The sequence below is a fragment of the Mesocricetus auratus genome, unplaced genomic scaffold, assembly GCF_017639785.1.
Source record: "Mesocricetus auratus isolate SY011 unplaced genomic scaffold, BCM_Maur_2.0 Super-Scaffold_100009, whole genome shotgun sequence".
Classification (NCBI taxonomy): domain Eukaryota; kingdom Metazoa; phylum Chordata; class Mammalia; order Rodentia; family Cricetidae; genus Mesocricetus; species Mesocricetus auratus.
Window position 1 is genome coordinate 58269866 of NW_024429193.1, and position 14146 is coordinate 58284011.

At 44.6% G+C, this 14146-nt stretch overlaps 1 protein-coding gene across 1 annotated transcript in view; it reads right to left on the minus strand.

The window, feature by feature from the left end:
* The window catches only part of Notch2 (notch receptor 2), a 135857-nt gene that overhangs the window by 67272 nt on the left and 54439 nt on the right, over nucleotides 1–14146 (minus strand). The window contains exons 3-4 of the mRNA XM_013123808.3: nucleotides 9711–9970; nucleotides 7784–8119 (exon numbers count right to left, since the gene is read on the minus strand). Of these exons, the coding sequence (XP_012979262.2) occupies nucleotides 7784–8119; nucleotides 9711–9970 (596 nt within the window). The remainder of the gene's footprint in view (nucleotides 1–7783; nucleotides 8120–9710; nucleotides 9971–14146) is intronic.

Here is a 14146-nt window from a genome sequence, read left to right on the forward strand (position 1 = left end):
GAGCATCTATTTGAAGCACAGTGTGACCTGGCATTTGGGTTCCTCAAAATATCTTCGCAGCTTTCCTCATCCAAAACACTCACGGTGCTTTAACACTACATGCTGGGGGTGGGGGTGTCACGGAGTGAGAGTCGACTCTGTTTATGGGGCACAGACCTCAATCACACCTCGCTCTGTTCTTTCCTCACCACACGCTACAATGAACTCTACATGGATTTACTGTGCTTGACCATGGCTGGTTATCTGAATATGTGGCAGTCATGTAAATGACTTAAACAAAGTAGACAAAAACACTACCCAGAAATCACCTTATAAAATAAATACTTAAAAGCCAGCATGGGAAAGACTGTGGAAACATACTTAGATTTTTTTAAATTGCCAAATTATTCCTGTCTCTGTCCATCACATGAATGTCTTACAAATGGACTAGTGCACAAGAAAATGTCCAATTGCTTAAACGCACCCCTAACTATGATAGAATGGGCATCCTGACAACAGCTCTACTGTGCAGCAGCTGCTGAACGGGGGCTTAGGTCCCTGTTTCTGACTTAGGGCTCTTCATGAAGCAATTCTTTAGAAAGGTTCAAGTTAGGATTTTAATGGTAGGCAAGGGCTGGCTAACCATTACCAGAACTCATGTGACCTGATGATGCTTTAGAAGGTTATGATCCTAGTGAGTTTTTTGTTTTGTTTTTGTTTTTGTTTTGTCAATGTGACACAAGCTAGAGCTATTTAGGAACAGAACTCTTAATTGAGAAAATGTTTCCATAAAATTGGCATGTAAACAAGTCTGTGGGAAATGTTCTTGATTAATGATTTGGTGTGGGAGGGCCCAGAGCACTGTTGGGAGTGCCCCACCTACACAGGTGGTCCTGGGGTGTATAAGACAGCAGGCAGGGAAAGTCAGTGAGCAGCGATCCTCCATGGCCTCTGCCCCAGTTCCTGTCTTCAGGTTCCTGCCCTGATTTCCTTTGATGATGAAGTATGATGTGTAATAAGCCAAATAAAACCTGCTCTTGGTGATGTTTCATCACAGCAACAGAGTACCATCATCTCCCTGATTCAGTCTCTCCTGAGTAACACCAAATACTGTTGAATAAGGTAGCAGGCTAGTGGTAATGCCCTTGTAGCTCTACCGAACAGAACAGAAACTGGGACTTTGACATTGCACTACCCAGTGTCACAGCTAACTGAATTTACCAATCATGTGCAAATTAAGAAGCAGCAACATTTCAACAAAGCCAAAGGAGGGAGGAAAGGCAGTGTTTTCATAGCTGATTTTCAAGCTACTTCCTCCTCATCAATGGGTAAGCAGAGGAAATGGGTGGGAGATCTTGAGTTCAGTTTTTTAAAGCATAGGTTCCAGGGTCAGACAGCCCACGCCCAGCTCTCATCTCAGCCTCGCAGCACAGGCACCAAGGAGACCCATCACAGCTTCTCCACCTTCTTTCCTGCTGGGGGCCCTCACAGGACCTAGCTCCAAATGAAATGAGGTGGATATAAAGAGCACTTAATTTAACCAATTAAATGTCCACAAGCACGAGGATGAACTTGGATCCACATACACAGACAAATTAATTGAAAACACACATAAGAGGCCTAGATGAAGGTGCTAAAATCATTTTTAAAATACTAGGGAAAACAGGGACAGATCTTTCTAAATTAAGCTAGGCAAAGCTTGCTTAAATATAGCCAAAAGCACAGGCAGCCAAAGAAAAATAGATTTCCTCAGAATATCTGAGCAACCAGAGAAAGTGCAGCCCACAGAATGGGAGAAAACATCTGCAAGTCACACAAACAGTAAGACCTGTATCTAGGATACATTGTTCAGAACTTACACAGCTTAATAAAAAAATACAAATAACCTGATCACAAAATGACAAAGGCTCTCAGTGGGCATTCTCCAAATACACACATAAGACAGCGAGTACAAAACTATCTCTTGTCACTGCAAGTCATCGGGGAAAGTGTAAATCAAAACATGGAGATGCCTAACTTGGACTGTTGTCATCAAATGCGGGCAAAGATGTGGAAACTGAAATCCTCATTCGGTACTGATAGGAGTGCAAAGCACTGGGAAGGCTTTGCAATGCAGTGAGTCTGGCCATTCCTAAAAGATTAGCATTACCATATGACTCAGCAACTCCACCCCCATTAGAGATCACAGAAAGTGAAAACACAGACCAACAATCACAACAGAACACACCAGTTAAAATGTCATTTGCCTGAGAAATACAATGTGGCAAGACTAAGCAACAGAATATTAGACAGCAAGGAAAGAAAAGGAGTGCCTGCATTCTATCACGTGATACACATGGAAGTCAGGGTGGGTGAATGAGGCCAACTACAACTGCCCATATAGTGAACGCATCCATCTATATGAAATGTCCACAATGGGTCAATAGAGTCACAAAGTCCATCAGCAGTCACCAAGCACTAGAGGGAGTCAGGAAGAATGGGTGGCATATACTAGCAAGTATGTGGTCTTCTGGTTCATGAAAACATTACAAAATTAACTGTGGAGATGGCGACACATCTGTAAGTCTACTAAGTAAGAGTCACTGAATTGCACATTTGTAAGAAGAAATTGAATGGTGTGTAAATTACACCTCAGTAAACCTGTTAGTCTAGGGGAAGGCTCTTAAATACATGAGCTCATACTATTTTGCACCAAAGAGATTAGAGCATCTGCTAGAGATTGTCCCCTTTAAGCCTCTTATGCTACAAATGCAGAAGCTGAGGGTCACTGGGCTGGTCCAGGATTGCCTGGTTAGTAAGCAGCAGCCAGGAGGGAATCCAGCGTGCTACGCGATTTTAGTCAATACGCTTTCTGAGAGCCCAGAGGTTCCTCTCAACAAAAGTGCCCAGATCGGAGCAAACTCAAGCCAAGGCATTCTTCCACCAGTTAAGACATGGTTAATGCTTTTTAAACAAAGATGCAGAGAGATAAATAATCACATTAAAACAACTAAAGAACTAGGATTCTTTCTGGAAAGGGCTAGTAGATTCTTGGAAGAAACTGCCTATCCAAAAGTGGGGGAGGGGCGATAAGTTACAATCATCTTTTCTCAAAAATGTTTCAGGTTTTCAGGGGAATGAGTACAGACTGATGAGAGGTGGGAGTGGATGGATGGATGAGTTTCACAGTCACAGAAGGCTCACATTGCCAGCAGTACTAAAGGAGTCCACTACTGGAAGCCAAGTCACATCCTTAAAAGGCCGAAAGGATAAAATTAAACTTAGAAGGGCCTTTTTAAGACTGTGCCTTTATGAAACTGTGGGCCACTCTGCTGAGTAACACTTGCAGTGAGGAGCTGGCGGAAAGTCTTTGAAGTCGTCCTCCCACGCAGACAGCAGCGTCTCTCAGGAGAGCTGGTGTCTTCCCATCTTCAGGCCCTTTGTATGGGGGTGGAAAGCAGTGGGGAGAGGAGGGAAATCAAGTGAGACCCTCGGCACTCAGGTCAGGCTGGGAGTCTTCAGGACCCAGGAAAAGCGGGGGAAGTGGAGCTGGACAAAAGCAAAGGAGTCGCCATCTTTTTCCTGGAAAGAAGTCTCACAAGAGCAAAGCTGCCGGCTACGGTCAGAAGGAGAACAGCACATGTTCCTGAGTGTGAGAATGCTAGAGAGAATGACTGCCCCGCAACAGCAGAGCAGACAGAGAAGCCACACAAAGGGTTTGACAGTTACTTAATGTGAATATGACATATAATCAGCCTGCAGAGGACAGGGCCATGCACCTTTCCAAGGAGGAGCTTTCACTGACAGCAGTGGAAGGACCAGACGGAGTTCTGAGAAGTCACGGCATAAAGAGATGCAGCAGGGGAAGGAAAAAGGGCCAGTCCCTTGAGGACTTCCCGTTCCAACTGTGAGCTCAGGACCCCCACGAGGCTGCAAAGAGTAGTGGCCCATGGTGTTCTGATGGTGTGTGTTGTTTGTAAAAATAGCGATACACACACACAAAACTGTCTACCTCGTTTTCCACATTGGTTGGCTTGGACTCAAACATATGTGTTTCACACCGTATTTTGCTATTATGGTGGAATGACTGAAGCTGGGTGCTCTGCTCGGGGGCTGCTGCTGAGAAGGCTGGGTGACAGAAGCTCACCAAGTGTCTGGGTTATTGACAGCTACTGATCCTAGAGGTTGGAATGTAGCTTCTGAGCCTACTCTCATACCCATCCATAATCTTTCCCCCTCCCCCTCTGCAGAGGAACGTTTCTCTCTACGTTGCACAAGCTGAATCACTTCTGTGGTATGAATTCCTTCCTCATGGGTCCTGCAACATTGTAGTGTACACAGTAACTACAATGCTCTTTGTAGGAAAAAAAAATGACACCTTAACCATACAAACATAGTCACTAACTTATGTATTATCTCCAACTGTCAGAGCCGAAAACACTCCAAAATTACTTTTATCCAGTATCAGTGTCCATGGATAAAAGTAGCCAAACATGAGATGCAGGATTCCAGATGAGAAATGAGATCTGTTTACCCACCATACTGACTTAATATTACACTCAGAGTCAGTCAGTCAAAAAGTGTTTGTGGGTCTGTTCCACATGGGCTCTGTTTTCAGGTGTTTGGGGCAGTCATCAGTGAACAAATGCAAGGATCCTAGCCTTCATGGTACAGAGGAGCAGTGGTTGAGTTTGGAAACGATAGACAATAAACAATAGGCATAATGAAGTAAATGATATAGTACAAATTATATAGTATGAATCTAAGTGTCACAGAAAAAGAAAACAAAAATGTAGGCCAAGACCAGTAATTAAGGGACTGGAGGGGATGGTTACAATTTGAAATCGAGTGGTCAGGATGCAAAGACCTACAGTGTGGCAGGAGATGGTCATTCAGGGGATTCGGGAGACCTTGGTGGACAGCTTTGTGTCCCACTGACTTGGTCTCCCCATTGTGACAACTGAAACGACAATCATTTAACTCAAGTTGTCACATGGAGATGGTGTTTTAGGTGGCAAGGAAGGGAGCTGCATGAAGAAAGAACTTGGAAAAAGAAACACTAGTCTACTGAACTACACTCTCCTCTCTGTACCATATGCCTGGGTTAATGTGAAACAAACTCTAATTGGTATCATGGGAGAATCTTCTTTTTATCATAAAGTAAATTTTTCATTTTAAGCCAAACTACTCAAAGCATGTAATGAGATATCATACACTCCACAGCACCCCAGGAAGCAGATGAGCATTGCAATGTGATGACCACAATGTGGTGGTCTCCAGGTACATGGGGCCTGCCTGGGTTCCAGAACCAGTCTACAGCATTCACTGTATAACTGCTAGAAAATGACCTACCACGACAGACTTCAGTTAACTTCACCCGAGAAATCTTGAAAAATAGCTATCTGCATAGTGTTGAGATGTGTGCATGTACACACACAAGCATATATGAATGCCCATACATGATGAGCACTGCATGAAACACAGGCAAATTTCCAGCCTGGGCAGCCCACTGGCTGTGGAATCCCTGGTCATTTCCTTCCTCAAGGAGGAGCCGCTATTCTCATTTGGTGAGCTTTTCCTGGACACTCTGAGTATCCCCTGAGGTTCTCAAAGAGCCTGGCGGATAACAATGCACAACAATGGAGTGAATAGTCACTCTCTCCCAGCTAAAGACTTCCTTTATTGACTTGTCTAACTTCCTGTCAATATCTTGCTGCCAAATCAGTCTCCTGTTCTAGGCAACTATTAAAAGCAATTTTCTTACAACTGAAAATGGCACACAGCCCCTAGCCATAAATCACACTAACTTCAATTATGAGCCACTTGGGCCATTACAACATTAGACTATTAGAATGTTTGCAATATTAAAACATTTACAAAGGAAGTGGTTTATATTTCTATTTCTGTTTTTAGCTCTTAAAATGTAAACAAATGCAAGAGCAAAGAAAGATATCTTAGTTATTCCTTCTACAAGATAATGAAGGTGATAGCAAGTCTCAATAAACATTTATTTAGTATCTAGAATGATAGTGTTATCTATTCTTTATTGAAAGAGAAACTAAAGCAATGCAATTAAATATACTTCCTTGTGTCCTGGTTAAGTGGTTAGTTTGACTTAGGGTTCTGACAGTGTCTCATACTGCTGTATCAAGAGCAAAGAATGGTGCTGGAACATAGCAGTTATTCAGTGAAGTTTTACTGAATAAAATCAAGCAAGTCAAATGGGTCTAGAGCAGTGGTTCTCAACCCCTGGGTCGCGACCCCTTTGGGGCCACAGAGCAGATATCCTGCACATCAGGTATTTACAATTCATGACAGTAGCAAAGTTACAGTTATAAAGTAGCAACAAAATAATGTTATGGTTGGGAGTCACCACAACTTGAGGAGCTGTATTAAAGAGTCGCAGCATAAGGAATGTTGAGAACCACTGCTCTGGAGAAATGATTCAAAGAGTTAAGAGCACTTGTTGGTTTTGGAGAGGACCCAGGTTTGGTTCTCAGAACCTAGAGGTGGCTCATGTTCCAGGGGATACAATGCCCTCTTCTGACCTTGGGCACCAGGTACATATGTGGTGCACAGACATACATGTAGTCAAAACGCTCTTCCACATAATGTAAATAAATAAATAAATAAATAAATAAATAGGTTGTAAATAGATAAATTACCATTTGGTTTTATACCAAGGATTGACCTACAACCTTTAATCTCCTAAAGATGAAAAACACAAGTCCATTATCTGTGAGTTATATTCTCAACATCAGAATCTACGGTTCCCACTCAAAGCGTGGCTGAACAACTTCTTTTTGAGACAATCCTGCTTATTTAGCACATTACGCACACACACACCCCACACACAGTTTTCCTTCTTTTGTTTTTGTACTAAGGGTATTTGTATAAAAACAGGATCTTTGTTGCTTAGTAATTCATCTGCTCCAGCTGCCTGTGCTCTGTTCCCAATCAAAATTCTTGGTTTTCAGCCTCCTCATCACTTTTATACAGAGCGAAGTGAACTGGCCAGGCGTGTTCCTTTCTCCCTCTAGGGAAGACCAGGCTCTGGGCCCCAGACACGACTCCTCTGTGTTTCAGCCCTGGGTTGTGTGTGTGCTTAGGCGCCTTCAGCAGTCAGTCATGAGTATGACGAAGCGCTGTGTCTCGATTAGTCTCTTCCACGTCGCCAATCAGAGCTCATCAGAAAACAACACTGGTTGACAGAAGGGCTTCTTTCAAAAGTCTCCCGCTTGAAGGTGGGAAGGGTATCCCTCCATCAAGTCAAGGTGGGAAGGGGACAGAAGCATGAAGGAGAGCTGATCCTCCAATCTTGTTGTCATTTTGACTTACTAAGCATACACACATACACACACACACACTCAGACACATACTTTCATACATACACATTCACACATACTCTCACGCAGACATACAGACACACACACACTCACATACTCTCCTCACACACTTACTTTCATACACACACACCCACACACACACACACACACGCATCATGTATGATTATCACAGTGTTCCCCACTCCCTTTCCCTGCCTGGCCCTTTCCCAGGGCTGTTTCTCCAAAAGGAACAATAAACAATTTCCTAAGCACTCATCATCATAAACTCTGACATCTTAAATTACCCCCTGATCTATTTATGGACCACAGTGAGCCCATAAAACCCCTCCCTCACCAGCAACCCACCCCACACAACGCTCTCACTTCCCCTTTTCACTGCTCTAGGATATTTCCTAAAGGAGGGTCTAGGCCACGTGCACCTCCACCTTCATCCCGAGATGGGCATGCACCCATTCCCAAAAGCCTGGGGAGTTCCCTACCTGGAAGGCAGTTGCATTCAAAAGTGAAGTCACCAGTCTGACGGCAGGTGCCTCCATTGACACAAGGCGAGGGTGCACAGGGCACATAGGGACTGTCACAGTGCTGGCCTGTGAAGCCCTGGGGGCACTGGCATCGGTAGGAACCAGGAATGTTGATGCAGGTGCCACCATGCTGGCAGCGTCCTGGAGTGTCACACTCATTGATATCGGTTTCACACTTCTGTCCCGTGATGCCTGCAGGACATCTGCAGGAGAACTGGCTGGCCACGGAGGTGCAGGTGCTTCCATTTGCACAGGGATGGGACAGGCAGGCATCTGTCCACTGGCACAGCTTCCCTGAAGGAAGGAAACGGAACTCAGCACCAGTCACACTCAGCAGCTCCCTCTCCCACCCTGTAACTTCTTAGTAACAGCCGGTGCTTACATAGAGACCCCTAGACTTCACATCTTACAGAACACATCGGTGTCACCTCAAGATCTGCAGACACACAGTACTTTCCAGAAGCTCCCTGAGGCCCCTGGGTGAGACTCAAGACTCCGTGGATAGGGGGCATGAGGGGACTGAGTGCTGGCTACCGGAAGCCAGGCCTGCAGGGTTCCGCCAGGCCTGTGGCACAGGTCTGGGTCTGCCTGCTCTCCTACCTCCCAGTTTTGCTGAAGCTGCTCCTCGCCTGGGAATGCCACCTGCCCCTTCATTTACCTGGTGCACTCTCCCTTATACTGACAGTGCAGTCAGCAGCTGCTACCTCGGTCAAACTACCCTTAATGCCCGCCCCCATGTGGGCTGTCTCCTTCAACCATGCCAGCCCCCATAGCACAAGGCTGGGTCCCCACAGCAGGCTCTCAACCATGTCTGTTGAATGAATACAACATATTTTCACTGTTGTATTTCATATGGTTACTAAATTGAGCTCTTAGGTGAGAGAAACAAGTTAGCACTACTTTTTCTTTAAACACAACCGATCCAGTCTAATTTCCCGAGTACATTTTTTACTTTGGACTGTAGATTTATAGAACTGCTGCTTTAGTGTCTGTGGCAGGGGTCAAAATGACAAGTCTTTTTTCACCAAGCTGAAGGAAGAAAGAAGAGCTTGAGACACTAGAAAAAACAGTCCCTGAGTGTCGAGAGAGAGAATTTAGTAAACAAATAACGAAATACGTCTAGACCCTGGTCCTTTTTCTTTCTCTTCTTCTGCCCCTTAAAAATTCTCAAAAGGTAAAGGATATATTGACTGCACATCTTACAAATTAAGAAGTGAAATACAAAAAGATTCTCAATGCCTCAATAAGGAAAATGTTTTAGAATGTTATTCTTGAATTATTTTCTTTCTATACTTTATGAAGTACCTCACATATTTTATGTTCTCTTAATCATATTTTGTACCTCTCATTTGCCTAAGATAGCTAACACTTATCTATTAAGGAACTTTTAAATGTCTCTGAGCCTTTCCCCATATTCCAACTTGTATCATAATGCTAAAATGGAGTTGGGAACGTTAATGAGGAATGCCCCTCACAGGCTCAAGCATCTATCTGAAACTTGGTCCTTGGCTGGCAGTGCTGTCTGGGGAGGTTACGGCATCTTTGGGAGTCGAGCGTCCCTGCAGGAGGAGTACACAGATGAGGGCAGGCTGTGATGGTGTGCAGCCTCACCCACGTCCACGCTACGGGTTGTGTCTGTGGCTGAAAAGCAATCAGCCAACTTTCTGGCTGCCTGCTGCCATGCCTTCCTAGTGACTATGGATCCTCCTCTGGAACCATAGGCCAAAATAAACTCTTTCCTCTGGAAGCTGCTTGGATAGCGGTGTCTTATCGCAGCCATGAGAAGTATCTAACACGCCTGAGGAGTGAGACACTGAGATCGAAATGTGAACAGTACAGGCTGCTGCTGAGGACAGGAAAGCAAGGCTCAAGGCAAACCCGTTACCTGTAAAGCCAACTTGGCAGCTGCACTCATAGGTGTCCCGGCTGAGCATGTGGCAGGTACCTCCGTTCAGACAGGGGCGGGACACAAAGCAGGGGTGAGACGTTGAGTACTGGCAGTCCTCTCCTGTGAACCCTGAAGCACATCGGCAGACGGCATCCCCCAACATGGGGTGGGTCACACAAATGCCACCATTTTGACAGCGGTTTTTCTCACAGGGGTCTCGATGTTGACAATATTCTCCTAAGAAGCCCTCTGGACATCTGTATTTAAAAAAAAATTCATGAAAAACACCTGACTTCTTGTGAGTCCACAGACCAGAAGACGATGCTACACAGGCAAGAAAACGTGTGTGAATAAAGACACCTGCAGGTACAGCCTGCAACCACCTGACTTCAGGAGAAGGGTGCTCAGAGATCTCATACTCCCAGGCCACTCTGAGTCTTGGCAGGTCACAGAATACTAGGTGCATGATCCAGCAGAGTCTGCCACAGTCAGTCAGCCTGAGCCTTCCTTGGAGAGCCACACAGGCACAGGCTGTGATGGTTTCTCCGTAAAGCGCTGTGCATACCTGACTCCTTGGTCATTGACCATCTCATTCTGATGAGGCAGTTGACAAGACTAAGACAGTCAGTCTCAAGACAAAAGTAGACTCAACCCTCTAGACTCTCCATTGTAACAAACACGCCATCATGTGCCCCTTCTCAACTGAGTACTGAGAAAGGGGAAGCTATTCTCTCTCTGGTCCACACATGGCTCTCTGGGTGAGATAAAGAAAGAAAAGAAGGTTCGGGAAGGGTTCAAAAAGACATTTTAAATGCTGGCTTATAAGCAAATGAAAAGACATGTAGTATATTTAAGAGTACACAGAATATCTGAAGTACCACAAAAACAACTATGTATAGCAGAGAAATAGCTCAAGAATAACACTCTAGCTGGGTATGGTGGTACACACCTGTAATCCCAGGACTTGGGAGAAGAACGTAGAAGGTCAGAGGTTCAAGGTAATCCTAGGCTACATAGTGAGATCAAAGTCAGCTGGGACTATATGAGATGCTGCCTTAAAATAACCTTTTTCCCATATTTTTCATGTTAGCATATGAGAAATCATTTTATTTCCACCTCTTGCTTCATAAAGACACACAACCACCCTAAACTGCACACATCACAATGTTCTCTAAACAGCACTAAAAGGGTGTGCACTCTCATGTTCAGGATGGAACAGCTTATATGGGGCCACTAACAACCATGCAGAGAGAACACAAAGACTTTGATCCTAACAAGTTTGCTGTCTGGCTGCAGCCCCAGATACCTGACTCGACCTATCTGTTCATTTTACTTTTTGGAGGACAGGAAAGTGATCTAGAACCTGTTCCACTATTACCTAAAAGGCAACACCTTTAAACCAGACTAAACCTTCACCCTCAGACCTAGCTTCCGGCCATGTCTTCTCTGGTGACTTGAGGTACTGAAGCCATGTTGAATTCCTTTCCATTTATGCCAAGCATAGCCACTAGTTGGCCTTGGGGGTCAAGGTCTTTGAGAAAATGAGGAAGGCAAGCTATAAGGGAAATAAGACAACATGCCCAGGAGAATTGCGCAGTAGCTATAATGACTGGTGGAGAAACAGCTGGTAAACAGGGACAGTGTGGTGATGTAATCACCACAGCCTCCTACCCCTTCCCAGAACCATGCACGAGAAGGGTGGCAGAGGGGGAGGAGACTGGACTCTGGAGCTTCAATGGTAGGTCCACCACGCTCCAGACAGGAAGACAGCAGAGTTCACAGTGATGAAACCAATGACTGGCTGAAGACAGTGAGTGTACCTCAGCAGAGTAGAGCTCTTGTCAAGAGACTAGGTGTTGGACCTGGAGAGGCTCAGTGGTTAAGGATGTACTGCTCTTGCAAAGGCCCCAAGTTTGGCTCCCAGCACCCATATCAGGCAGCTCACAATCGCCTGTAACTAGCTCTAGAAGGACCTCTGGTCTTCTTTCACTCACATACACATACCCACACACAGATAAGCATAGGCATATATAATGAAAGATAAATCAGTTCAGGGGCTGTAAGATTGGCTTCTCTCCCTCACATCTTAAATAGTTAAAAAGGCAACTCAAACCAGGTGGTGGTGGCGCACGCCTTTAGTCCCAGCACTCGGGAGGCAGAGGCAGGCGGATCTCTGAGTTCGAGGCCGGGCTGGACCGACAGCCTCCAAAACAATACAGAGAAACCCTGTCTCGTAAAACCCCCCAAAAAAACAAACAAACAAAAAAAAGGCAACTCATACTGTGGGATTGTGTGAGAACCAGGCAAACTCAAGCATGTGGAAGAAAAATATTGTATTAAAGTGTTCAGCAAATGAAAACCATTTTCTCTCCATGCTGGCTGAGAAAAATATGATGCATTATCCGAATCACAGCTTAATTTGACAACAGAATATAGAGCTTTGCTAGGTTTCTTTTTTTCTTAAATATAGGCACAGAGGACACCAATGTGGCACAGCTAAAATTAACCCTAAACGGGATTATTAAAAGCACTTGTAGCTTATTCAAGAAATGTGTTGTGGAAGATGCTGAGGAACTGCATCCCTCCTCACACGCACAGCAGCAGGCCCCAGGCATCGGGCCTGGTTGATCCTCCTGGGTGGGAATCAGGCACCCTGTGAAAACTGGCATGCCTCTAAACCCGGGTGGGCTCTGCCCAGCTCTGCTCCTCAATTGTCACACCACCCCGGTGCTGCCATGTGGCATCCACTAAGAAAGTGCAAACTCATTTAAAAGTCAGCATCATAAACATACAAAGAAAACAAGGTTCCCAAGAAAACAAAAATGGACCAACATGAGAGTTCTGGGACCTCAAAGACGCTCTCCTGAATTCTCTGTTTCTAGGGTTTAATCCAAATGGTTGTTCCCTACCAAGTATGGAAAATAAGTTTCCACTAAGTAGATCATGTTTAGGAGCCAGCAACAGTGGAGAAAAGCAAAGATGGCTTGGGGATCTGGCGTGGTCCATTTCTGTATGGCCTATAAACCATGAATGGTTCTTGCATTTCCAGATGCTTGAAAAACTTAAAAACTAATATTTTGTGGCACTTGGAAGATACATAAATTCAAATTTCCGCATCCATAAATAGTCACGTTGGAGTGCTGCCATGCTTGCTCATTTGCAGATGGCCATGGCTGCCACAACAACAGAGTGGAATATTTGCAGTAAGACCACATGGCCCACAAAAATATTTAGACCCTGGAACTTTGCAGAAGTTTGCCAAGTCTTCAGTAGAGAAGACATGGAGCCTATTAATAGCATCCAATATGCTTATTATTCATGACATTAATGATGATGAAGAATATTCTACTAGTTTCCACGAAAAAAATATTAAACTCATTCATTAACTGTGAGAGTAAACTCTTAGCAAATGCTGACTATATGCCAAGCATTTTTCTAGTAGTCACAGATACACACAGGTTCAGCATCCAAGGGTTCAACCAACCAGAACCAGGGGTCAAAAATGTCCGGGTGGGGACAAGGTCATGTCCACACTGGCCATGCTCAGTTGCTTTGCCATGCAGCACTAATATTATATTAAGCATTAAAAACAATGGGCAAATGGATTAACGTGGGAGGAGATGCACAGGTTGCATAAAGATATAAAGGCTCTGTGGAGTTCCTGGAGTCAGTCCCCAACTGATATTGAGGGACAACTGTGCTAGGAAAACTTCTGAACTCATGAATGTAAATTTCAGCAGACTACAAAAACAAAAAAATAAAAAATAAAAGACACAATAGGCAGAAGAAAACAAATCAAGAAGGTACAGAGGGGCTGGAGAGATGGCTCAGCAATTAAGAAGAGTACAGACTGCTCTTGGAGAGGACCTGGGTTCAGTCCAAGTGCCCACATGGTAGCCATAATCACTATAACTCCACTTCCAAGACACAACACCCTCTTCTGAGTAAGTGTTCGTTTACCGCACTGCAGCTCTGGCTCATCACGTGGGCCCCGTGGATCCCTAGGCAGAGCAGTAGCCCTCTCTGTGGTAAGACAGATTCAATAGCGTGCCTGCCCACACAGGGTCTTTACATCATACAGCACTAAGGACACCATGCAGCAAATGGTAAATTAAGTAATGTTAGTGACTTGCTGCTTCAACCATCTTTCCATTAGAAGACATATCTTTCCTTAAAATTCTGCTCCTCCACATACCACATACTCACCCTCACACATGCTTACCACATACACAACACATATCACACACACAAATACTCACACATATATACCACATACACACACATCCAGCACACTCATACATACATGCCATACACACTACATATTCATACATACATACACACAGAGATAGATACACACCACACACACACATGCACAGTAACTGAAAGCATATGCTCATACCAGCATTATTCATATAAAAATATATTCATCTGTT